The sequence below is a fragment of the Oryctolagus cuniculus genome, chromosome 6 (genome assembly GCF_964237555.1).
Source record: "Oryctolagus cuniculus chromosome 6, mOryCun1.1, whole genome shotgun sequence".
In the NCBI taxonomy this organism is placed as follows: Eukaryota; Metazoa; Chordata; class Mammalia; order Lagomorpha; family Leporidae; genus Oryctolagus; species Oryctolagus cuniculus.
Window position 1 is genome coordinate 6,036,285 of NC_091437.1, and position 26,130 is coordinate 6,062,414.

General features: G+C 50.7%; 2 protein-coding genes and 1 non-coding gene across 7 annotated transcripts in view; 1 reads left to right on the forward strand and 2 right to left on the reverse strand.

Moving 5' to 3' along the window:
* Positions 1-1,716: 1,716 nt before the first annotated feature.
* Positions 1,717-14,845, reverse strand: ATG12 (autophagy related 12). Of its 2 annotated transcripts, XM_051844094.2 has the most exons (4): positions 14,369-14,845; positions 10,842-10,978; positions 4,907-4,969; positions 1,717-4,046 (listed from the first exon to the last, which is right to left on the reverse strand). In XM_051844094.2, the coding sequence occupies exons 1-4, from the start codon at positions 14,532-14,534 to the stop codon at positions 3,987-3,989; spliced, it is 426 nt and encodes a 141-aa protein (XP_051700054.1). In that variant the 5' UTR covers positions 14,535-14,845; the 3' UTR covers positions 1,717-3,986. The 2 variants fall into 2 exon arrangements, with proteins under 2 accessions (XP_051700054.1, XP_069932120.1); XM_070076019.1 differs by lacking the exons at positions 1,717-4,046; positions 10,842-10,978 and having other exon boundaries at positions 4,908-4,969; positions 14,369-14,817.
* On the reverse strand, positions 4,290-4,426 carry LOC127490856 (small nucleolar RNA SNORA57). Its single transcript, XR_007919247.2, has one exon. It is a non-coding gene; the product is annotated as a small nucleolar RNA SNORA57 (small nucleolar RNA).
* Positions 14,846-14,893: 48 nt separating the features above from the next.
* AP3S1 (adaptor related protein complex 3 subunit sigma 1) overlaps positions 14,894-26,130 on the forward strand; it is a 60,435-nt gene continuing 49,198 nt past the window's right edge. For 2 of the 4 annotated variants that reach the window (XR_011389645.1, XM_051844090.2), the window contains exon 1: positions 14,895-15,094. Coding sequence is in view for 3 of the 4 variants with exons in the window: in XM_051844090.2 (XP_051700050.1) it covers positions 15,026-15,094 (69 nt within the window). In the remaining variant the exon portion in view is untranslated. Of the gene's footprint in view, positions 15,095-26,130 lie in introns of all 4 variants that reach the window. The other 2 variants (XM_070076018.1, XM_008254913.4) reach the window with 2 other exon arrangements.

Here is a 26,130-nt window from a genome sequence, read left to right on the forward strand (position 1 = left end):
GCTATCGGAAGTAAATCATCTGTCGTATGTGCTACGAGGGGACTTCAGGAAGTTCAGGGGGAAATGGAATAGTTCTGGTGTAAAAAACTTGAAATCCAGCCAGCTTTTTCCTATCACATATTCCCCACGAGATTTCTGAAGACTTGTATTTGCTGCGATGATATAAAGGATCTATGGGAGGTGACTCACTGGAATTCTTCCCACTTGGGGTTCAGACTCAAATTCAACTCTAAAAGTTCAAGATTTAAATTCGGATTTGAGAACCTGCCCACTCCTTCCAACTAGAATGGAAGTGTCCCAGGAACAGGGGTTTTAGCGGTCTTCCATCAGCTCAAGCACACAGAGGGCCAGAGGGCTCTCATACGTCAATGACCAAGTGGACTTTGCACCGTTTTGAGTTTGTACTAGATAATGTCCAGCTGCCTCCTGAGGATGAAGCACCCGGTTCATGCACCATTCACCAAGAATTCTTCACCACTTTTTATCATTAATGATAGTTTATAACCATAGGGTTTTTTCTCTTAATAACAGGTTTTTTTTTTTTGACAGGCAGAGTGGACAGTGAGAGAGAAAGGTCTTCCTTTGCCGTTGGTTCACCCTCTAATGGCTGCCGCACCGCGCTGATCCGATGGCAGGAGCCAGGAGCCAGGTGCTTTTCCTGGTCTCCCATGAGGTGCAGGGCCCAAGCACCTGGGCCATCCTCCACTGCACTCCCTGGCCACAGCAGAGGGCTGGCCTGGAAGAGGGGCAACCGGGACAGAATCTGGCGCCCCGACCGGGACTAGAACCCTGTGTGCCGGCGCCGCTAGGCGGAGGATTAGCCTAGTGAGCCGCGGCGCCGGCCAACAACAGGGTTTTCATGCGTTCTTGGCCACTTGTTTTTCGAATTGTGCTTTCTCAACACAGAAGACACCCGTCATCCATTGCTAACATATTCCACCACCTCTGTCGTACAAAAACGTGAATTAGGAAGTGTGTTTGGCCGAGCAGCTACACACAGGCTGGGACGCTTGCATCCCCTATGCCAGTGTCTGCTAAGTCCTGGCTCCGCTGATTTCTGCTTCCTACTAATGTGCACACTGGGAGGCACTAGTGACGTCTCAAGTAGCTGGGCCTCTGCGACCCACACCGGAGAACTGAGTTCCCAGCCCCAGGTGCTGTGGACATTCTGAGTGAACCAGCAGATGCAAACTCTCTGCTTCTCAAATAAGTAAATAAATTACACATTTTCCTTTACATTTTGCCAACTGTATTTAATTTCATTCACTCCACAGAAGTAACATTACTGATCACAGGTACTCATAGACACACATTATGTACCAGAAATAAGACTAAAATGGCTGATTCCTGAATGCTTTTCATTAGTGGCTGACGCTTGATTTCCAAGTGCCAGGAGCTTGCCTTGCATACCTTAACTCCCAGAAAATGAAGCAAAAGCTGCATGACAGGTAGTTCTCCTTTTCATATTCCTTAACTGCACTGACAAATGTTATGTAACCTGAGGCATATTACGAACTTCTAGTTTTCTCACTTGATTACAGAAGGTGATGATACTAAAGGTTTCTTTTAAGGTCAAAACTTGTAGAAATCAGAGATTCCAGGATATATACAATCTTATTTTGATACAGATAAAACATTCTTAACTTACCTTATGCCCTAAACATATGGAACTCATTTAAGTCCTTGGCATATTTTAAAAGATGAAAGCATAATATATTTTTTTTAAAGATTTATTTATTTATTTGAAAGGCAGAGTTACAGAGAGAGGAGAAGCAGAGAGACAGAGGTCTTCCATCTGCTGATTCATTCCTCAGTTGGTCACAATGGCGGAGCTGCGCTGATCCAAAGCCAGGAGCCAGGAGCTTCCCCCTGGTCTCCCATGTGGGTGCAGGGCCCAAGGACTTGGGCCATCTTCTACTGCTTTCCCAGGCCATAGCAGAGAGCTGGACTGGAAGTGGAGCAGCTGGGACTAGAACTGGTGCCCATATGGGATGCCGGAGCCACAGGCGGAGGATTAACCTATTGCGTCATGGCACCAGCCCCCTAATCTTTTTTTTTTTGACAGGCAGAGTGGACAGTGAGAGAGACAGAGAGAAAGGTCTTCCTTTTGCCGTTGGTTCACCCTCCAATGGCTGCCGCAGCAGGCGCACTGATCCGAAGCCAGGAGCCAGGTGCTTCCTCCTGGTCTCCATGCAGGTGCAGGGCCCAAGGACATTGGGCCATCCTCCACTGCACTCCCAGGCCATAGCAGAGAGCTGGCCTGGAAGAGGAGCAACCGGGACAGAATCCGGCACCCCAACCGGGACTAGAACCCGGTGTGCTGGCGCCGTGCCTATTGAGCCGCGGCGCGGCCCCCTAATCTTAGCTTTAATAAGTTAACAAGCTATTTTGGTCAAATAGAATAATTAAATTGATGTTAAAATTTCAAACTCAGATTTCTGGTTGTTGAGGTAGTAGGTATTCTATCATTACATTCTATCATTATATTCTATTTCATACTGGCAGCAAACATACAAACTCAAGAAACTTTTGCTATTTCTTAAATACCTATGCATATAATAAATTCACCTCCTTCAGTAAACTCTAAGTCACCAAAAAGCAGGGAACAGATTCCTCCTATATCCAACTTACTTGACTTCAAAATACATTTTCCAGGTTTTCTTTCAACTTATATATATACAAGTCTGTTTCCTAATCTCGTAACGTGGCACAATTCTGCCTGTCAGTATTACCCCACTCTGACCACTGGCTGCATGAATTTACCAGAGAGACACATTGGTATATAAGGAACCAAGAATTTACGGTCTGGGGCAGACAAGAACTCAACAGTGATCTCTTCACCACGAAGGGCACTGTTAACCAGCATGCCTCTGGTGCTAATGTAAGGCTGAACAACAGCCAGGATGTGCACTCTGGAATTTAAAATCCCATCATTCCTACCACTACCTTTGAAAAAAGATACTTGGAATTCTAGTACACATTAAGATCCCATTTGGACATTGCACTCAATTTCCAAGAATGCTTTACAAAAAACATGACAACAAACACAACAGAAAAAGATGAATTCTCACAGGGAACATGACCAGTCAACAGTATCAGTAAAAGCAGTGCTCTAGGGGTGACAGGAAGCTAAGGTTCAATTATTCTTCCAGGGCTTTCGACGTGGAAAACGCACTTGAAAACACTCAAGGTGCTCTGCCAGGCTCACCCAGCGAGCGCTGACTGCTGTGTAGACAGAGTCAGAGTCGATGCTGCAGTTACACCACAGGGCCCAGGAACCACTCAGATAGGACTGACAGCTCTTGGATGACTCATTAGTCCAGAATTCACAACATTCCTGTTTCCTAATAACTGCACTTTGCATATTCCCTAGAACAGTCCTTCCGCATGTCAACATGCCTGTTCCCCTAGCGAGATGTTTGCTAGAACTTAGCAAGAACCACCCTGTCCTCTGTCACCACCAGCAAAGATGTGAACCCACACTGCCAAACCTTTTCTGCCAGCTGGGCTGCCCCCTGCTGGACTACGGAAGGTATTCCGCCAGCAGGTCAGTGAAGCTGCTGAACAACATGGTAGACACAAAAAAGTTAACATTCCACCCCAAACAGGTTTCCTGAACAATGAGGAGAGAAAGCAATTCCCTAGGAAATGAACTCACTACAAAAAAACCAGCAGGGCCTTTCTCCAAGGGGACAGTATCAGTCACTCGAGACACAGCAATGAAGAACCATGCAACATCTTAATCTCCGATTCTATGTTGAAGGCAGATCAGAAGCCTCAACAGTCGTGCTGGGTGGGAGCAAGGGGCACACTCGTCAGTCTTTTAGGATGGTCAGTGTCTCACTCTGGTCACACTCCTGAGCCCGTGCAATCTATGGCCCTTTTTATGCTTAAACTAGGGTACAGGAGAGGCATGCTGGGCAGGCCACAGAGCCGATTCCTCCGCGCAAAGTCCTTCTATGTCGTAAGCAGTTTCCCTCTGTGGTTCATCCCCACGCCTGCGACTTGCAGTAATGCAGGACCAGTTTGCCATCACTGCCGAAACACTACAAAAAGAAAAAAGACAAATAAAAAAACAAATCAAACTCAATTGCTGTTATGGGTTAAAACCAAGAAAAACAAAATTATGAGTATCCTAAATATCCACATATGGATGCTACCGTGTTACAAGACTACTTCTTCCAAAAGATGCCTCTTCATATCAGAAACATCTAATTACTGTAATATTTAATGCAAACCCGTAGGAACTGGCTTACAGAGTTTAATCCTTTTTTTTTTTTTTTTTTTTGCCCTGTCTCACTGCTGGAGGACAGAACCGGCGAATGGGAAGCAGCCGGCACAGCAGACATGACGCCGAGGGGACCGGAGCCCTTTCCTGCACATGGTGGGGAGCGGATCGCAGGCCCGGCCGGCCAAGAAAAGGAGGGTGCTCACCGCCCTCCGAGAGCCAGCCTTTCACCCTAACTTCCCGATGCCTGACCATAACGCACACATTTTTACCTGTTTCTGGTAGTGCGTTTATATTCTAATGATTACCATTAAATTCCACAAATGATGAATAAAACTGTTCTTAGACACTTCGCTCATTTTTTGAGGCAGCTCTGGATTATGGGCTATGTGAACAACGTGGAAGAAACTAGAAGGAGAAAAAGGACATCCTACTTTCCAAGAAGAAAAAGAAATGTGGCTTTGAAGAATAACTTCTTCCTTGAATCTTCTATCACTGTGTAACTTATTAAGATCCTGGCATGTACAAGGTGTCGAGAGACAGACAAGTCCTCTCTTCTTTCCTTGGTCATGAATGGCATGCCGGTTACTCAAGGTGCGACTTCACACGACACAAGCTGCAGTACCCACACAGCACTGGGGCACACCCCACTCTCAGACAGACACGGTAACTGTTTACCTCATACAGAGTTCCAACTTCTTGGTCTGGGGAAGGAGCAAAGGACTGGTTCACATAAATAAACTACAAAAAAGAAAAAAGAGAGACTTATTTGTAATGCCATCTTGACAGAGCTGCATTTGCTGGGTTTCAATCAGCCAGCTGTCTTCAACTGTTTTCAGACTGAAGGAAGCCTCCCAAAACTCTTCATTTCCTCAATTTCTTTCCTCGAGAGCAATAATGTAATTTTTATTCCCAACATTTTATAATTTTTAATTTTTTCAAGTGCTTTTTGGAGGTTATTCAATAAATCACAAAAAAATGTTCTGACCAATAATTAGAGACAGAATTTCTTCTAACAAAATTTCACACACAGCCAAAAACCAACAAAAAGCATAAAAAAAAGATACTGAGCACCTTTTTCCTGAGTAGTTTACGACACACACGCCTCACTGTCTGAACCCCCAGGGCCCTCCCAGGCTGGGTGCCACTCAGCCACCATCACCCCCAGGGCCCTCCCAGGCTGGGTGCTGCTCAGCCACCATCACCTCCAGGGCCCTGCCAGGCTGGGTGCTGCTCCGCCATCATCACCTCCAGGGCCCTGCCAGGCTGGGTGCTGCTCCAGCCACCATCACCTCCAGGGCCCTGCCAGGCTGGGTGCTGCTCCGCCACCATCACCTCCAGGGCCCTGCCAGGCTGGGTGCTGCTCAGCCATCATCACCTCCAGGGCCCTCCCAGGCTGGGTGCTGCTCCGCCACCATCACCTCCAGGGCCCTGCCAGGCTGGGTGCTGCTCCAGCCACCATCACCTCCAGGGCCCTGCCAGGCTGGGTGCTGCTCAGCCATCATCACCTCCAGAGCCCTCCCAGGCTGGGTGCTGCTCAGCCATCATCACCTCCAGGGCCCTCCCAGGCTGGGTGCTGCTCCGCCACCATCACCTCCAGGGCCCTCCCAGGCTGGGTGCTGCTCCGCCACCATCACCTCCAGGGCCCTGCTAGGCTGGGTGCTGCTCAGCCACCATCACCTCCAGGGCCCTCCCAGGCTGGGTGCTGCTCAGCCATCATCACCTCCAGAGCCCTCCCAGGCTGGGTGCTGCTCCGCCATCATCACCTCCAGAGCCCTCCCAGGCTGGGTGCTGCTCAGTCACCATCACCTCCAGGGCCCTGCTAGGCTGGGTGCTGCTCCGCCACCATCACCTCCAGGGCCCTCCCAGGCTGGGTGCTGCTCCGCCATCATCACCTCCAGAGCCCTCCCAGGCTGGGTGCTGCTCAGTCACCATCACCTCCAGGGCCCTCCCAGGCTGGGTGCTGCTCAGTCACCATCACCTCCAGGGCCCTGCCAGGCTGGGTGCTGCTCCAGCCATCACTTGCAGGCCAATGAAGAAGGAAATGGTAACACACGTGAAGCCTTGGGGCCTCACAACCTCAACCTTGTTCTTTAACTGCTGCTCAATGTTTCAGCTTAGCACCTTTCTACTAAAATATTCCTATTACTTAAAATTCCAGAAGACACTGAAACAAAAAGACACTAAAACAAAAAGTCAGCGTCTACTTGGCTCTAGATTTTCATGTTGGAAAACAAAGCTTTATTTGCAGGGAACACGTTCACTTTCCCTTTATACCTGTAATCAACCTCTGAGGTTAAATGTGCCAGGCAGAGGGACTGCAATACGGTGGGCTGAGGTGCCGCCCAGGACGCCGGCATCCCATGCTGAGGTGCCTGGTTCCAGGCCTCCTCCAATTCCACCGTGTGTGCCTGGGAGGTGCAGCTGGTGGCTCCGGCATTTGGGTCCCCCAAGCCCTTCTGGGAGACCTGGGCTCCTGGCTGCAGGCTGGCTCGGCCCTGGCTGCTTGGGGAGTGAATCAGTGGATGGAAGATCTGTCTCCCCATCTCTCAAATAATGGGAGAAAAAAAATCCCTCTACCGATCTAGCTGTAACTCCTGGTTTAACATAGATTGAAAAAAAAAAAAAAAAAGGAAAATAGTACCACAACAGTTGACTGAGAGATATGGCCAATTACTACTACTTACACCTCTTGTAATCACTAGGAAAGATAAAATGAAATCATACAAATCAAGAAATGGTGCCTGATGTTCTACCATAAAATTTGCAGAAACTTAACAGGAAGTAGCAACAGTGTGTACCTTACTATGGCTATCCTACAATACAGATACAATTGTGCATCACTACTGACAGTCAATGAGTGAACATGGATGTTACTCTTTTGGTTCCTTTTTCTTTTTGTTAAGATTTATCTGAAAGTAGATTTGCAGAGAGGCGGAAGCAGAGAGAGGGGTCTTCCATCCGCTGTCTTTTCACTGAGCACGGCTCCCAGTGACAGTTTTCACTTCAGCAAAGCAAGCGCCTGTGACGTAGCGAGAACTGCACACGTGGGGAAATGGGTCACTATGATCTCGGCCCTCAGCAGCTCTGACTCACCAGAAAGGCAGGCAAACACGGAGAGCTGGGGGTGCACGTGAAGAAGCACCTAACAAGGCACAGGGCAGAGGCGGCATTAGCAGAGCCTAGCACGCAGCTCAGGAGACGCCAAAGCTGCATAGGGTCCGTGTGGGCTAGAGCAGGTGGAGCAGAACGCCATGGGCGCCATGGGCCTCCACGTGGCTTTGTAACAGAGTCGGCAACCCAGCGTGACTGTAACAATGGCAACAAAAAGCAAAGCTGCCGCCTGCGATGCCTACTTCCCACCGAACCACATCAGAAAGCCTGGTTTAGAAGTCCCTGCTCCACCTTCCACTTCCTGCCAATGCGAACCTTAGGAGACAGCAGGTGACTGTTCAAACACCTAGGTCCCTGCCACCAACGTGGGGGACTCTGTGAGTTTTGAGATCCTGGATTTGGGGTAGCCCTACCCTGGCTGTTGTGCTGTGGGTATTGGGGAAGTGAGCCAGTAGTTCTCTCGGCCATCCCCACCCCCTAAGAAAAAAGATGGCCATTCAGCATTCAGCTAGTTTGAGCTGAAACTGTGCTGTATACTACAAAGCTCCACACAGACAGCACGTTATTATGATCTGTGTTCCACTGAAGGAACAAGCAGATTTTGTCACTTTAAAGTAGATGCAGTTCCCCTGGGTTAACCCAAGTAGATTATTTGGAAGAAAGCTTCCCAACGCAGCACAGGAGCAGGAGTTCTAGCTGTAACCGGTACCCTTTGCCTCAGAATCACCACCGTGCTTGCTCCTTCTCTAGCAGATTTCCCGCAATGGAGTCCTGAGAATCAAATTCTCCAAGCTCCTGCACATCACCAAGAGCTTGTGCCCTGCTTAAAGTCGCCAGCATCGTGGCATAATGGGTCAAGCTGCCGCCTCAACGCTCACATCCCACATAGGCGCCAGTTCACCCCAGCTTCTCCACTTCAAATCCAGCTCCTGCTAACATGCCTAGGAAAGAAGCAAAAGATGCCCCCAAATCCTCAGGCCCCTGAACCCACATCGAAGACCTGGAAGAAGCTCCTGCCTTTGCCCTGGTCATTGTGACCATTTGAGGAGTGGATCAACAGGTGGAAGATCTGTATCTGTAACTCTTTAAAAAACTGCTCATTCTGGTCTTGTTCTTTTTTCCTGTAACATTAACAGACTATTTTATTTGGCCTTGATGTTCTCCTCAACGCTAACAATGTGGTGGGTTAGGCTGGCTTTTCTGACCTAACAGAGCTGCTCTTGCTGTTTTCTTGAGTAGCAATCAATAAACAGGCTCTGCTCCCAGCTCCTGCATCGGGTCCTTGCATTACTACCCTATTCAATTCTGATATAATTTCCCAGGTTCTCTTCAGTACAAGATCCTCTTAACCCTACTGAGTGTATTTTGAAAGCTCTCAGGGGCTGGACTGCTGGAACTGCTCAGGCCCCGCGTGCCAGCGTATAACCTTGAGCTGCAGGAGGACAAAAGCCCTCCCAGTTTCAGCTCTCATCCTTCCGTGGGGCCACTGTGCTGTGCGGTGAGGACCTGGGGGCTCATCTGAGGTTCTCTCCCCAGCGCTGTCAGATGCCAACTCTGTGGCCTGCTGCTGCTTCTAGCACTGACCCAATACCCGGGCCGTCCTGCAGTGGTGGGTGGCTGTCCTCACTAACTATGTCTGGTGTTTCTAAGAACCTTGCCGCCCAATTCTGTAATGCTCATCAATACCAACCACGGGTCTTTGGTCTTGCTATCCAGTGGATGAGGTTTTTTGTTTTTGTTTTTGCAAATTCAAGATTCAACTACACCTTCTGATACCAGTATCTTCCCAGAATTCTTAGTAATATGTTTCTGTAACATCTACTTCGCTAAAATCACGTGGGAAGAGCCAGACAAAAGAAGATGTGAGCTCTAGTTTAATCCAGGAAAGTGATCTAAGTCTTTTTTTGCTTTCTACTGCTTTTATGTGGGAAAGGATGATCAATTTTACTATGGTTTATTTCAAAGAACATGAATTCTATTTCTCACAACACCGGCCCCTACATTCCCGTCCTCCTCTGCTTTCCTACCTTACTCACTCCTCGTGCTTATCTTCACTACAGTGACACAGCCACGGCTCCTTTCTTGCCCCTCTCACCAGCCGGAACTGCAAAGTCCTCAGCTACCGAGGGCTGAGCTGCACACGCGTCGGTGACGCCCAGATCTGCTGCCCAGCTGACAGTCCCCTGCAATCAACTCTAGTGACACTCACTGAGCATCACGAGGGGAGACGCTCACCTCTAAAACGCAAATATTCCCAAAGTTTACCAGAACGACCTTCCCCGCAGGCCTGCTGCTTCATGCTCTTCCTGCCTCTAGCTCTAGTGCCCAACCCACCTTGCATTTACTTTCACACCGATGTTCCTGCTGTGACAGCCACTGATGGCCAAACTCTTCCATCTGAGTCAGCTCCTTGCTCCTCACTGACAAAATAAACTTCAAACGCTTTCAGCATCAATAACTGGTATGCTCATTTTAACCCACGACTGCTGGGTTCACAAGCAAATACACCCCTCCCATGGTTACACATACAAATTAATTTGTATTTTAAAAATACGTATTGGTTCTTCAATTGCCTAGCCACTCATATGCTATCTACAGCAATACTGTGCAAGCCTGCCATCTGTCTGAAGACAAAGGTTTCTCACACACAGTTTAAATTTAACTGTTGCCAAAATACCAAACACAGTCACGTATCACATGATGATGCTTCCTCAACAAAAAACCCCCTGGAAAATGGTGGTTCCATAAGACTACACTGCCTAGTGGTGTTACAGCTGTCTTGGTCTGTGTATGCACACTCTATAATGTCCTCGTGAAAACAGATTACCCACTCATACTTTTTGCAGAACATGTCCCCATTGCTAAAAGTGATGCATGATGGGACACGGAGACACTTTCATTTCCTAGTCAAATAACAAACTAAAGCGACTGGCATAGCACGTGGCATGCCCTCAATCCCACAGTGCAGTGCCGGCTTCCAGTTCCAGCTCTGCTTCCGATTCTGCTTCCTGCTCATGTGCAGCCCTGGAGACAGCTCAAGTACTGGGTTCCTGCCACCCGAGATGCCGCCTGAGGTTCCGGTCTCTGCAAGGCCCAGCCTCAGCACATGCAAGCAGCTGAGGTGTGAACCAGCAGACGAGGGCATTCTTTCTGTTTCCCCACCTCCTCATAAATAAAGCAAAAGTCTGATATAAATTTAATACACCACAAAATGCTTAATACATGCTACAATACAAAATAACTTCAACTCTTAGCTCTACCATAATACATAGCAAAGACATACTGCTCACCTCGAGAAGAAATGGAAAAAGTCAACACTGGGATGAAATAAATAAAACCTTTCCCCAGAAAACCCTGCCAGAAAGCACATTGATCCCACCACTAAGAAAGGTAAGAGCTCCACAAAGTAGCATTCACGGCTGCACGTGCATTTGTACATGTGGCAGGCTCGGCTCTGCTGTCTAAGAACTGAGGAAAACAGCGCCTGCTGGTCTCATACCAACTGTTCTGAGGCCATAAGCTTAAGGAACTTTCTGATGAAATCAATGAGTCCTTGGATGGTTCTTGTTCGCTCTACAGCCCACTTCTTGGTTTTCATGATAGGGGTATCTCCCACAGCCTTCAGCAGGATGTCGACTGTGAAGGTAGAAAGAAAAACAATCACTCACAATTCCACTGAAACACCCAGAGAGATTCTAATAGAAAGGACTATAACACATAAGCCTATCTGTATTACATGTTTATGATAAAAATGTTACAGATCTAAAAATGTGAATATTCTTTATCACCATTTCTTCCCCAGACCATACCAAAGTTGTCCCCCCTGGAGCCAATTCCTAAAATGCACTTTGACGTAACAGCTGATTCCAAACACAGTTTCAGAGTCAATAAAAACATGAAGCAGCATTCATATTCACGGTAATAGTCCTGTCAAGTAACATCATGGTTTTTTTCACCTACCAAACTAGTAAAGACACAGAATAATAGTTCAGACGATACTGCCACTGAGAATACACAATGGTGCCCTTTCTGGAAAGCACACAAGCCAATACCTATGCCAATATTTGAAGATACACTCTGACTCAATAATACTTCCAGGAACGTAGTCTAAGAAAACCTAACATGCACGAAGATTCACTTAGAAGGAGTTTACCTTCACTGTGTGGGGAGCAAACCGGACTAGACTGAGTTACTGGAATTAAGACTTATTCTATGCATCTGCTCTCCCACAATATGGCGCTGGGAGAGAAGTAAACAGCTTCCACACAGCTGCCTCCAGTTCAACCAATAAACTGTAGGACTTGCTACTGATTGGAGGAGAGCAGCGTACTCGGCGTGTGGGCAGCCGAGTTGGGATTGGCAGAGGAGGACTATAAAGGAGGAGAGAGACGGCATGCATCGGGAACATCTATGGGGAACATCTAAGGGGAACATCTAGCTGAAGGAACACCTGTGCAGCCCCCGAAGAGAGCCGGCCGGCGGTGTGCCGCTCCCCTGCGGAAGTGGGGAATGTGGCTAGGGGGAACTGCCCTTCCACGGAGGTGGAAGGGATAGTAGCCAACCCGGGAAGAACCAGCAGCAAACCCGGGGAGGGCCGAGCAGACGAAAGAACAGCGCAGGGTCCTGTGTCGTTCCTCCGCGAAGAGGGGGAGCGACACACTGAAGTGTATTTTTTTTTATAAACAGGAAAAATAAGACTTGGTAAATGTAAATACCCAATAAGGATTAAATAAGATAAACACTATGACAGTTTAAATTCTGGCTGCTCATCTGTTCATTCTCTCTCTCTCCCTCTGTCTCTGTGTAAGTGTCTTTCAAATAAATAATGAAATACATCTATAAATCCTGGCTGTGCCCTTTGTGATACGTATGCTATCAGGCCTAACCTTTTACCCTCACCAGGCCACAGTTTCTCCGTTGATAATGGCACCTACCTCATGGGCTGTTGTGAGGATCAGACGAGTTAACACATGCTTAGACCTGTATCTAGCACAAAACTCACAACCATGTATAAAACCATTGTATCTAAAGTGGCATTACAGGCAAACATTATTTGGTTTTACTTACATTTTTCCTAACTACCTAGTCTTCTGCTATATACTTTTAAATAAAGGAAAACAGTAAGTTACTGACAATAAAACACAACGAGGAACCAGAAATAAGTCTGAGAAATCACAAGATTTCAAAGACCCAAGGTATAGATGACACAAACCCGAAGACCAGGAATCTGTCGCACGAAGAAAGTTATTCTCCTTAAATAAGGAAAATGAAAAGGGAATCAACAACGAAATGCAAAACCCCAAGTTAGCTCCATCCTATTAACAGCCTTGCTGCTCTGGCATTCAAAGCTGAGACGCAATGAGTCAGACCCAATTTATTCGAGTTTATTCCTGCCAAGCACCCAGGGCGCTGGTTTCTTCCCACTTAGCCTTCAGCTCCAGAGCTACTTAGGGACCCCAGCTTTAGTCACCTGGGGAAGAGGGACGCACTGGAGACAGCAGAGGGGATTCTGTCAGCCAAGCCCACAGCTCAGCCTCAACCAGGCATCCCCAGGAGGGGCGGGACTGCAGCAGGAGCAGGGCCGCTCAAGGCCCCAGCAGGGTCCAGCTGCATCACAGCGGCTCTTACTCCACAGGTGCTCACTCCTCCGCAGCCAGACGGCACAGCCCAGCCCGGGGACGGTCAGCACCAGCTACTCAGCCCTCGGAGCGGGCGGCTGCTAGGTCCACCATCTCCCCCGCTCACCCTGCCTCGCGGCTGGGAGAACCCTGGCCTGCTTCAAACACCTTTCTTCCTCGCTAGAAACCAAGTTTTATATCACAACAGCAAATTCGAAGTTTGCCCCTGCTTATGGTAAACTAGAAGAAAAAAACAGCCAGAGTTCTGTGAGTTCCAGGGTTCTGCTGGAGAAATACCGCGGTGGGTGTCTACAGAAATGACCCCAGCGCACCGCGGGGGAGCGACGGGACCGTCCCAGGGTCAGGGCCGCACCGGGGGTCCCCGGGGTCAGGGCCGGGCCGGGGGACCACAGGGCGGGAGGGGCCGAGTCCCTGAGGTCAGAGCTGCACCGGGGGTCCGCAGGGCGGGAGGGGCCGGGTCCCCGGCGTCCAGGCTGCACCGGGGGTCCACAGGGAGGGAAGGGCCGGGTCTCCGGGGTCAGGGCGGCACCGGGGGTCCACAGGGAACGAAGGGCCGGGTCCCTGAGGTCAGGGCCGCGCCGGGGGTCCACAGGGAGGGAAGGGCCGGGTCCCTGAGGTCAGGGCCGCGCCGGGGGTCCGCGGGGCGGGAGAGGCCGGGTCGCCGGGGTCAGGGCCGCGCCGGGGGTCCGCAGGGAGGGAAGGGCCGGGTCGCCGGGGTCAGGGCCGCGCCGGGGGCCCACAGGGCGGGAAGGGCCGGAGGGAGCGCCGCCCGCGACGAGGCAACCTCGGGATTCCAGCCGGCTTTCGTCTGTCCTGCGGGCAGCTCCCACGCTGCAGAGCGCTCAGGACAGCCCACCCCAGAGCACCCCGCAGTTCACAGGGGCACGCGAACTCTCGAGGGCCCATCTCGCCGGCAGAGGGCCCACACTCTCGGGCAGAGCGCGCCTCTGCCTTTACTGTTTCCTTGGCGGTTCTCGCGCTGCGTAAAATTCCAGGTTTTTTTTTTGTTTTTGGTGCAAGAAGTGAATTTACGCTCAACCGTGGGAAAACCCCGGACGGGTGGAGGGCAGGAATTCTAAGTCTTTTCGCCTTGATCATTACTCAGACGAGGCGCTCCTCGGCTAGTGCGCAGAGCTGCCGAGACCTCAGCCGGCGCGCACCTGCAGACGCGGGCGGGCTGGCCCAGGCTGCGCTGCCCGGCCGGACGCGGTGGTCCGGGCCCGGCTGCGCGCCCCCGAGCGCTCGAGCGGGCTCCCGCGAGGGGCGCTCCCTCAGAGAGCGCTCACCGCCTGCTTTCTGAATTTCGCTTCTTTATCGGCCTCCACCCCTGCAGCCGCGCGCGTCTAACCACCCACCTCCCTGCCCACAAGGAAGCTCCCCAAATTACTTTTCTTCTTGGTGTCGCCAGGAGGCTCTTCCGTCCCCGGGGAGACGGCAGCGGAAGAAGGGGGCTCCGGCGTGGCTGTTTCCGGGGAGCCCTCCGGGAGTCCTTCGCCGCCAGCAGCAGCAGCGAGCGGAGGAAGAGGCAACACTGCCTCCGGCTCCTCCGCCATCTTCCCTGGGAGGCAGCGGGGGGCGGAAGTGACGGCTGAGCACGTGCGGGGGGCGGGCCCTGCACGTGGAGTGTCTCAAAGGACGCTCAGCTGTAGGGGAGTCTGACCCGACAGTGGAAGTTGGGGTCGCCGGTGAGTCCCCCAAATCGAGCTGTCGCTGGCTCTGACCGTTAAGGTAGCGGATAATGTCTACTCCGGAGAGAGACATTCGGGAAGGGGGTCGTGGGTAAAGTCCTCTTGGGCGGCCCAGCGCGCAGACACCCCGCGCCCTGTGGGCCCCGCCCGGTCCATGTTTCCGCTTCCTCGGAGCCAGCCCCGCCCCTCCCGGCCCCGCCCCACCGAGGCCCCGCCCCGCGGCTCGGGAGCGCGCGCGCGCGCGTGGCAGGGGGCGGGTGGGGAAGGCTCGCCGGCCAGATCCTGAGGCGAGGCTCGCGCGCCCGCCCCCGCCCCGGCCGCCAGCGCCCACCGGGTCGGCCCGGCGCGGCCCAGCCATGATCAAGGCGATCCTTATCTTCAACAACCACGGGAAGCCGCGGCTCTCCAAGTTCTACCAGCCCTACGTGAGTGTCCGGCCGCCGCGGGCCGGCCGAGGGGCAGTCGTTGGCGGCCGCCGCCTCGGAGCGACCCCCTCCGGCGCGCGGCGGGCCTGGGGCTCGGGGTTGTCCGCGTCGGGTGGGCGGGAGCCGGCCGCCCCCGCCCCGCCGCCCCCGGCCTCGGACGTGGCTCCCCGGCGGCGGCGCGGGCCCTGGCGGCCGCGGCCCCGGCAGGTGCGCCGGCCGGCTGCTCTGCTCCGGGGGCCGCCCCTGGCCTCCGCGCTCGGTGCGGCCTCCGGGGCGTGCGCCCCTGGCCCCGAGCCCGGGCGACCCGGCGGTGTCTGCGGTGAGGACCTGCGGGTCCTGTCCGCGCCGCCCGGGAGCCGCGGTCGCAGCCTCCGGCCTGGCGTATTCCTGCGGGAGGGAGTTGGCCCTGGTGCACAGTTTCGCCTCTGGTGAATAGCAGTGCCGGTGACAGCGTGTCTTTGGGAAGCGGAAATAACGCTGGGCGCTGCTGACGAGTGCGGGAGGGTGGGTGGGCCCGGGCCGCCGGCTAGGGCTAGCGGGAGGTGCGCCTGTCGTGTGGTGTCGGGGTGCCCGAGACGCCCCCGCGGCTCGTGCGAGGGCAGACGACAGCCCCAGATGGGGGTCGTTGCTGCCTTGACAAGTGCTGGAAACGCTGCCGCGGACGCGGAGGCGTTAGCTGGAGTGAGCGATCCGGGCTGCTGGGCTGTGTGCTGGGGCCAGCAATGAAGAGTCGCTTCCAGGCCCCCCGCCCCGTCCAACCTGAATCGGAACGCGCCGCCGAATTCCACCGTCATTTTCATCCAGGATGAGATTCTGGTTGCTCCGTCCGAGTGAAAAAAAAAAAGCCACTAAATTGTTTCCCTTTTGCTTCGCATACAGTACTCGCCTTTGTTGACAGTCTCTCCTGGCCGTTTCGCCGGTGCCATCATAGAAAGAATTCAGAAACAAACTTCCTCAGGTGTAGAATGAACTACAGTTCCGCAGTGAGCAGCGTCCCCAATACGGGCAGTGGATCCACTCGTGCCGTGCGGGTTTAGGACCGGGTCTTTCTCCTGCCCCGCGGGGATGGAAGTGCAGTTTCGCTGTCCTCCGTCGGTTGCCGTCACGGTCAGCGTGGGCAGAGGCACTTGGGGCAGCAGTGGGGCTCAGGTGGCATTTTTGGTGGCGCATGAGTGACAGTGCTCCTGAGATGGGAGCAGCGAGCTGCAAAGTATTAAAAAAAAAATGTGTTGGTTACTGGCTGTGTAGAAGTGGGGTCCTAGAAGACGTGTCTGTTTATCAGTCTTTGATAAATTGCATTTGTCTTTCAGGAATAATTTAAGATCACTGATTGGTTCCGAATCCTCCCCCAGATCTAACCTCTGTGGAGGTGAAGCTTTCTGATGCATTGGTTTCACCCATTTGTAAGCACTGTCGTTTACCTCCTGAGTGTACAGACACTGTTTGAAAGTCTGGAGAAGGCGCAGACATCGGGCCTGGCGGTTAAAATGCCTGCCTCTTTCATCGGCGTGCCTGGGTGTGATTCCTGCCCGTGCCCCACCAGCTTTCTGCCGGGGGGCACACGCTGGGAGGCATTGGTGAGGGTTCCGGGGGATTGAGTTCTTGCCCCCGGCATGGGGCATGGGAAGCCTGAGCTGAGTTCCTGGCCCCTGGTCCACCGTGGACATTCGGGGAGGACCAGGTGCACCCACGCATTGTCTCTTAGGTAGGTGGAGGGCTGGGCGTAACAGCTGGAGGAGAGCGGGAGACTGCTGCTTGTGCCGGTGGGGCACAGACACAGCTGAGAAGCAGCCGACTTGGGGCTGCCAGGTGGTGATGAGCGCAGCGGACAGGACAGAGCCGTGAAGGGGGAGTGTCGGAGACCGGGTCCTCGATGAGTTCTCGCTGAGGAGCGGGGAGGAGCAGGGGTGCAGAGGCCTGGAGGGGAGGCTGCGGCTGTGCAGGGCAGTGTCGGGAATGGCGTCTGTGTAGTGCCCTCTGTTCTCCCTGCCTTCGTGTCCTCCCTCCCACAGCCACGTCCCCCTCTTCCTTCATGTCCTCCCCTCACATGGCCACGTCCCCCTCTTCCTTCATGTCCTCCCCTCCCACAGCCACGTGGCCATGTCCCCCTCTTCCTTCATGTCCCCCTCTTCCTTCATGTCCCCCTCTTCCTTCATGTCCCCCTCTTCCTTCATGTCCTTCCTTCCAGGGCCACGTGGCCACGTCCCCCTCTTCCTGCAGTGTCCTCCCCTCACATGGCCACGTCCCCCTCTTCCTTCATGTCCTTCCCTCCCACAGCCACGTGGCCATTCCCCCTCTTCCTTCATGTCCTTCCTTCCAGGGCCACGTGGCCACGTCCCCTTCTTCCTGCAGTGTCCTCCCCTCACACGGCCACATCCCCCTCTTCCTTCATGTCCTTCCCTCCCACAGCCACGCGGCCACATCCCCCTCTTCCTTCATGTCCTTCCTTCCAGGGCCACGTGCCCCTCTTCCTTCATGTCCTTCCTTCCAGGGCCACGTGGCCACATCCCCTTCTTCCTTCATGTCCTCCCCTCCCACGGCCATGTGGCCATGTCCCCTCTTCCTTTGTGTCCTCCCCTCCCAGGGCCACGTGGCCACGTCCCTCTCTTCCTTCAGTGTCCTCCCCTCCCAGGGCCACGTGGCCATGTCCCCTCTTCCTTTGTGTCCTCCCCTCCCAGGGCCACGTGGCCACGTCCCTCTCTTCCTTCGTGTCCTCCCCTCCCAGGGCCACGTGGCCACATTCCCCTCTTCCTTCATGTCCTTCCCTCCAGGGCTGTGCAGCCACGTTCCCTTCTTCCTCGTTCTGGATCCAGCTCCAATATCACTTAAGCAGTCCCTGAAATATTTTTATTTATTTGAAAGGCAGAGAGCACTATCTTACATCCACTGGTTCACCTTCCTTATGTCTGCAATAGCCAGGTCTGGGCTAGGCTGGGTCAGCAGGAGCCTGAAATTCTATCCATGTCTTCCACTTGGGTGGCAGGGACTCAAGTATTTGAGCCATCACTTGCTGCTTCCCAGGATGCACTTGAGCAGAAACTGGACTGCAGGCGCAGCGGGGACCCCGCCGAGCTCTCAGCTTGTGTGTTACCAGGGAGCAGAGTGGCCGGCTCCTGAACCAGGCACTGCGGCGGGAGGCCAGCACCCCATGTGACGGCTTAACCCGCCGTGCTGCGGCACCTGCCCGCACGCCCTGAAATATTTTACCTCGTGGAAAGGCTATTGGTTCTTAGGATTTTGTTTTTTATCTTTGTTGCGACACGCTATCCTGTTTTACAGCTTACTTTCTTGGGGATCTGTCCTATAGAATTCCTAAAGGAAGGTGCCAGATTTTAGGTAGAGTTTGTGTTAGTCTCTGCAATCCCTGAGTCTTGAAATAGTCTTGAAATAAGTGTGTGCATTTATAATCTCTCAGGTTGGGATAGAATTTGAATTAGAGTTGACTTTCTGGATTGTTGTTCTGCCTCTTAAAATTTAGTCCTTTGTTAAGCAGAGGTTTTAAAACCTATGCCTTTAACATTAAAAAAAGGGTGAAATGATTGCTCTCACGTGTTTTTATAGTTCGGAATTTTATTTTTCAAATTTATTTAACAAAAGAGAGAGCTCCCATCTGCCAGTTTACTCCTCAATTACAGGCAAAGCCAGAGCCAGGAACTCAATCCGCGTCTCCCTGGGGGCGGCAGGAACCCATTTTCTTGAACCACAGAAGTTGCCTCCGGGGTCTGCCTTAGCCGAAAGCTGGGATCAGGAGCAGAGCCAGGCAGGAAACCCTTGTGTTGAACTCTAGGCCGAATACCCACCGCATATCTTTGTTTTGGGTTGAAAGAAGCCTCTAAGAAGTATACATCCAAGAAGACTGGTAGCTTTTAGTGTAAGTTATTAAGCAGTGTGTTGGGTGTGCTTGCAGACAGTTCTGTACACTCAGGAGACTGAGGTTCAGTCCTGTAATAATGATTTAACTTTGAGCAGTTGGAAATTGTTTAACCTTTTACCAACAAGTTTCCATAACTGATTGGATTTTCAACCCCTGTTCCCTCTTATAACACTTGATGTACGTGCATCTCACTCTTTAATAGTACAGATTTCCATTTCATGCTATCAAGTTTAGATTTTTTTTTTCTTAATTTGAGAGATAGAGTTACAGACAGTGAGAGGGAGAGAGAGAAAGGTCTTCCTTCCTTTGGTTCACCCCCCAAATGGCTGCAATGCTGGATCTGCACCTATCCGAAGCCAGGAGCCAGGAGCTTCTTCCAGGTCTCCCATGTGGGTGCAGGGGCCCAAGGACTTGGGCCGTCTTCTACTGCTTTCCCAGGCCATAGCAGAGAGCTGATCAGAAGTGGAGCAGCTGGGACTAGAACTGGCACCCATATGGGATGCAGGTGCCACAGGTGGAGGATTAACCTATACCACAGCGCCTGTCCCCATGTTTAGATTTGATTGTGCCTCCAAGCTGCTGGCCTGTGTGGGACATCTGAAGTCACACACCTGTTCTGCTGAACTGGAGTTTTGGTTCCTTCTGCTGCAGTCAGACCTTAAGAAACCAAGGGTGAACTCCAAGAGTGTCCCCTTTCGTTTCTGCCTTTGTTCTTGAGCTGTGTCACTGAGAAGTTCATACGCTTCTCTTGGTTTGTCTCTTTAAATTGATGCTTAGCCACATCAGCTTGGCAACAGTAACCTTTGGTCTTTTATTACTGTTTGCCTGGAGATACTTGTATCGTACTGTAAATGACAAGTGAGACTTAAAACTTGTGTTTCATAAACCCAGTGTATTTTTAGCTAGCTATTAAACAAAGCAAAAAAGAAGAACCCTTTGGTTATGATTGCTATGTTATTAGTGAACCATAGTGTACTCTTGGTGAATCATGCTAATAAAGTAGAAATGGTTTGCTTTTATATGGATTCTCTTCGTTGCTTCCAAGATACAAAGCATTGTGTGGATGTAGGCGTGTGTGCACGGACATATCACACGTAGATAAAGTACAAGCAGGAACATTTCAAACTGTAAGATACAAGAATTGCCTCATTTTTTAATAACTCTGTCAGATTACTGAGTTGTTTGTCAACCTGATGCAAGCCTAGAAAGATCTTTATGGTTATTTTCTTGGTGAATTTTTTTGACTTGAGAGGATATGTAGCATTTTTTTCTTTCTTAATGCTGCATCCATGTTTATTGATCTATTAATCTTTTTTTTTTTTTTCTGGTCACTATTAAGACAGCTTATTTCTGTGATGAAATAATTCCAGTTCTGAGAATTCAGGTGCTGGCATTTCAGCTTTTTTGTTAAGAAAGTTCCCGATGATTTGGTTTTCTTCTGTGTTGGTAGGAATGCTGTTGGTTACGTAAGTTGGGTTCTTTGTAGCCCAACTCAGATGCTTAAAAAGAACTTTGTGCCTAATAGGAAGTGCATAGTAGTAGACAGCTTGCAAAATTGCCTCATTCAGCAAACCAGTAACTTCGGGGAAAGACCCAGTTCCTTTCTCTTTCACTGTCTATCTTCACACAATCACTAGTTCAGTCCAGAGAGGGACAGTGATGGGGAATCCTAGAATGTGTCTTTTCTTCTTTCAAATGAGTTAGACCTACCCAAGACCACCAACAACGTATTCTGATCAGAGGTCAACCTTGGGGCTGAGGAGGAAGGGGAAACGGGACTGGTGTTCTGTTGGAAATACGGCACAGAGGAGTGGATGCTGGTCTCCAGTCCCTCTCAATTATTTTTAATTTTTGTTTTTATTAATGTATAGTTGTTTGATGTATGTGTATATTGTGAAATGGGTAAACAGCCTAATTCACGTGTCTGTCAACAGTCCCTTTTAGCTCATGTTTCTTTTCAATAGATGTTTTTTCTTATCTAATTGTAGATTGTGAGGTTGTTAATATCAGGAATGGTTCTTTACGATAGACAATTAACAGGTCACAATAAGTGTTAGTTCAAGATACACCTTATGTTAAAGGATCATTAACAATTCAAATTCTAATATGATCACAATTTTTGTGTAAATATTTTTGAAAATCTGTGTTTTGTTTTTAAATTATATGAAACGCATTAATAGTAAAGGAGAGAAAATGTTGAAAATGACGGTGATTTTGGCTCGATTAGGGAAGTGTTGTCAGTGTGCTGTGTCACATGTCATTCATTGGTCTTTCTGGTCAGGAGAAAGATCTTGGGTAGGGTGGCTGTATTGTGTTTCTGCAGCAGTCATTGGTTGCTGCATTATTTATTGTTTTAAATTTTAATTAAGTTCTCTTTTGTGATCGTATGGAACATGAGTATTATGATCACTAGGGTCATCCATGACTGGGCCACACAGAGATAATTGGAAGCTCTGGGTGTTTTCCTCCAGTCCTGTGTTCCCTTCCAGAATGCCCCAATGAAGAGTACGCGATTTTAGACACAGGTAGTACAAAATGAACGCATTGGAGCTGGTGGTGGATTTTCTTTTTTTTTTTTTTTTTTTTTTTGAGATTTATGTATTTATTAGAAAGGCAGAGTCACAGAGAGAGACAGAGAGATAAAGAGAGATCTTCTATCTGCTGGTTCACTCCCCAAATGGCCACAATGGCTGGAGCTGGGCCAGTCTGAAGCCAGGAGCTTCTTCCGGGTCTCCAAGTGGGTACACGGGCCCAAGGACTTGGGCCATTGTCTGTGTCTCTGTGTCCCAGGCACATTAGCAGAGAGCTGAATGGGAAGTGGAACAGCTGGGACTTGAACTGGAACCCACTTCGGATGCCGTTGCCACAGGAGGCAGCTCTACCCATCTGCCACAGCGCCAGCCCTGGTGGTGGATTTCTTAAACAGTTGTGGCTTTAAGATAAAAATGTTAATTTCTGTCTACTCTTGTAATTTTCACATACACGAATGCATATGAATAACAAGTTAATTTGCATATATACCTGGGTTTGATTCCCTACTCTCTGGCTCCTAACTCCAGCCTCCTTCTGTGCAGACCCTGGGAGGCAGCAGTGGTGGCTCAAGTAGTTGGGTTCCTGGCACCCCTGTTGAAGACCTGGGTTGAGTTCCTGGCTCCTGGCTCCCAGTCTAGCCCTGGCTGTGTTGTAGGCATCTGGGGAGTGAACCAGCAAATGGGAGCTGTCTCTCAGTTGCTCTTCTCTCTTCTTATCAAAAAAATTTCGTTTTAAAGAAGTCATGTTAGGAAAAGTTGGAGATGCCCTTTCCCAGCCCACCCTGCCGTGTCAGCTTCTCCTTGTCAGATCCTTTGAACGGCAGCGTAGGGAATTCGCTCTCTTTGCCGAGGGGTCAGGCAGCTCTTTGCAAGCCTGGGGACCTTCTGCCCTGTCAAGCCGGCTGCTCAACATTCAGTCAGTCTGCAGTAGGCTAATGTTTAAGTTGATAATATCGTTCAGCCCGTGAATGATGTTACAGATAACCAAATGGCCCTTAGCAGAGAAAGGCTCCCCCTCCCCCAAGTCGTAGAGGAACGTTGCTGGGAAAAGCAGCAAAGGGGCTGCAGGCCCCTCTTCTCCCTGGACATCTTCCTTCCACAGGTGTTTCCTTGTTGTTTGTGTGTCTAAGTGCTGGGAAGGTAGTGATAAGTTTTAGTGGCAAGAGGGGGTTAATAGATGGACTCTGCAAGGCCGTGGGGAGTCTGCAGAGAAACAGCAGTGCACGGGGCCCAGGTGACGAGCGGAGGCTGTGTTAGCCCGGGTCCGCAGGCAGAGCAGCCCCCGCACCCAGCCTGTGAGAAGAGCTCTGATTGAGGGGAGAGAGGAAGAATTGCAGGAGCAGCCGAGTAGGGAAGGGATCAGGCAGGGTGGAGTCCCTTGCATGGGGCTCACTGGATGTGGTCAGGAATAGCAAGAAGGCAAGCTGGGTAATGACAGGAAGAGTGGCAGGAGATGAAGCCAGCAGGATGGAGCTGCACCGCACCTCCTCTCACATCCCTCTGTGGTGGTGGTGACCTCATCCCAGCGTGCCCTCCACTGCCCTGCACGAGTCCTCCGCGTGTTTGTGCGCTTGCGCAGCGCCCTTGCTGGAAGGGTGGAGCTGCTCCCTCCCCTCCGCTCACCTTGCTGATGCACCTGTTAGTGTTAGCGTTGGGCCCTGCAGAGGGGTGCTCACCCAGTGAAAACAGGTAGACGTCTCTGTTCTCGTTCTGTGCAGCCTCCCTGCCGGTGAGTCCTGTGATCAAGCTGGTGCCATTTCCTGTCACCTTCAAAGTCACACAACCCAAGAAGAAAACTTTTTTTTAGACCTCTCACGGGCCATAATAGTGTGCAAACAAAATCCCCGTGATGCCGCCGAGCACCACCGCGTGGAGCCGAGCAGCGCTTCCATCTTTCCTGCCTTCCTTGGAGCCTGACGTCATGGCAGGAGTCACTCCCTCTCGGTCAGCGGTTTTTGTTTGTTTGTTTGTTTGTTTTAATTTGACAGGTAGAGTTATAGACAGTGAGAGAGAGACAGAGAGAAGGTCTTCCTTCCCTTGTTCACTTCCCAAATGCAGCTCCAGCCGAAGCCGGGAGCCAGGTGCCTCTTCCCGGTCTCCCATGCGGGTGCAGGGGCCCAAGCACCTGGGCCATCCTCAACTGCCCTTCCGGGCCACAGCAGAGAGCTGGGCTGGAAGAGGATCAGCTGGGACTAGAACCTGGTGCCCATTTGGGATGCTGGCGCCACAGGCAGAGGATTAACCAAGTGAGCCACGGCGCCGGCCCCATCGGCGTTCTTTTTGTTCCTGGGGACGAAGGGACCTGTTTGAATTTTCCGAAGACCCATTGGGTGGTTTTGATTTATGGGTGCTGAGTGCAAGGATTGCCTGTTCACCTATCATGAGTGTGTTCTGCTGCTTCCTGTCTTACTGTGATAAAGAAGAGTTATAAACTAATTTTAATGCAGAAAAATGTGTATCATAAAATCCATTTTTCAGCATTTTAAGTGTATTGTCGCCTTCACTATCATCTGCGTTGTAGAACTTTCCACCTCCTCTGACCCTGTATGTACTGAGCGCTGACTCTTCCCCCTCTCCCAGCCCCCGGGACCCTCATTCTACTTTCTGTCTCTGAAGTTGACCAGGAACCTCAGGTAAGAGGAACTCTAGAATGTTAGTCCTTTTGTGGCTAGTTTATTTCCCTTGGCATGATGTCTGCTAGGTTCACCCATGTTGTAGCACATGAGTGTCAAAATTTCTTTCCTTTTTCGTTAGGTAACGTACTGTTTATTTATTTGAGACGCAGAGAGAGAAACAGATGGGGAGAGAGGGAGCCCTGTCTGCAGGTTCGGTCCCCGGAGGCCTGCAATGGTCGCCCTTACATTCCATGACTTGTTTGTCTTTCCGCTTGTCACTGGGCCCTGGGACTGCCGTCCCTTCTACCTGTGTGAACAGTGCAGCTGCAAACATAAGCACACAAAGCATAGAAATACCTGTTGCAGCCTCTGCTTTTCCTCCTTGGAGCACATGTTCAGAGGGGGTTGCTGGGTCGTCTGTTGCTTCCTAAGACAGAATCACCGTTTTCTGCAGTGGCTGCAGCATTTCCCACCCCCCTACCCCCCCCTCCCCCGCCAGCAGTGCAGGAGGATTCCGGTTTGCCCCATCCTTGCCAACACTTGTTATTTTCCAGGTTGTTTTTTTTTTTTTTTTTTTTTTTTTTTTAGTAGCCATTGTAAGGGGTGTGAAGTGGTGCCTCCCTGTGCTTTTGATTTGCGTTTCTCTGAGACTAGTAATACTGAGCCTCCTCTTGTATGCTCAGAGGCCATTTGTGTGTCCTTGGAGAAGTGCCTACTCATGGCTTTTGGTTGTTTTTTGAAACCTGCTTCTTTCATTGTAGGACTCCTTCTTGTGTTGTGGGTATCAGTCTCTTATCAGCTACGTGATTTACAGATACTGTCTCCCATTCCATGGTGTGCTTTTTCACTCTGCTTGTACTGTCCCCCTACACACTTTTAATTTTTTTTTTAAGATTTGTTTATTCATTTGAAAGGCAGAGTTACAGAGAGGCAGAGGCAGAGAGAGAGAGAGAGAGAGGGAGGGAGGGAGGGAGAGGGAGGGAGGGAGGGTCTTTCATCTGCTGGCTCTCTCCCCAGATGACTTATCAGAAACCAGGAGTCAGAAGCTTCCTCCAGGTCTCCCATGTGGGTGCAGGGGCCCAAGGACTTGGGCCATCTTCCACTGCCTTCCCAGGCCACAGCAGAGAGCTGGATCAGAAGTGGAGCAGCTGGGACACGGTGCACACATGGGATACTGGCACGGCAGGTGGTGGCATCACCCACTATGCCACAGTGCTGGCCCCCACTTTTAAATTTTTGATGAGGTCCAACTTACCTGTGTTTTCTTTCATTACTTGTGCTTTTGGTGTCGTATCCAGATTATATTTTAAAAATAATTATATAATAATTCATTGAAAATATACCATAATTTATTCAACCAATTTTACTGTGGGCTTTTTATTTTGAGTAATGTGTTCTTGACGAGGATTAATTAAGAATATACTTGTAAAATCTGATACATAATAAGGACTGAAACTAATAATAATGATTGCTTTTGTTATTATTCCTGATTACCACTGCCTGCTCCTGGTTGGAAGATCACATGGCCAAGGGACTAAAGAACATGCCAGAGATCGTTTTCAAATAGTTTATAAAATGCAAAGTCCTCTACCTAAGACTCATCCAGATAGGAGTTCCATTTTCCGACTCTTTAGGGAGAAAGTGTAACTATGAAATTGTCCTCGCTTCTTTTTTCACAGAGCATCTTTGTTAAGATATCGTTCACATACTATAAAATTCATTTAAATGGGTTTGACCTAGTGGTTAAGGCACCACTTAGGAAGCTTGCTTTGCGTTTTGGAATGCTGGGTTTGAACCTGGCTCTCATCCCACCCCAGCTCTCTGTTAGTGCACACCCTGGGCACTAGAGCTGAAGCACAGGCACTTGGGTTTTGTCACCCATGTGGGAGACTGGATTGAATCCCCTGCTCCTGAGTTCTGCCCAGCCCAGCCCAGCCTCAGCTGTGCCAGGTCTTCAGGAAGTAAACCAGCAGATAAGAGCTCTCTGTATATCTCTGACATTCAAAATGGATAAAA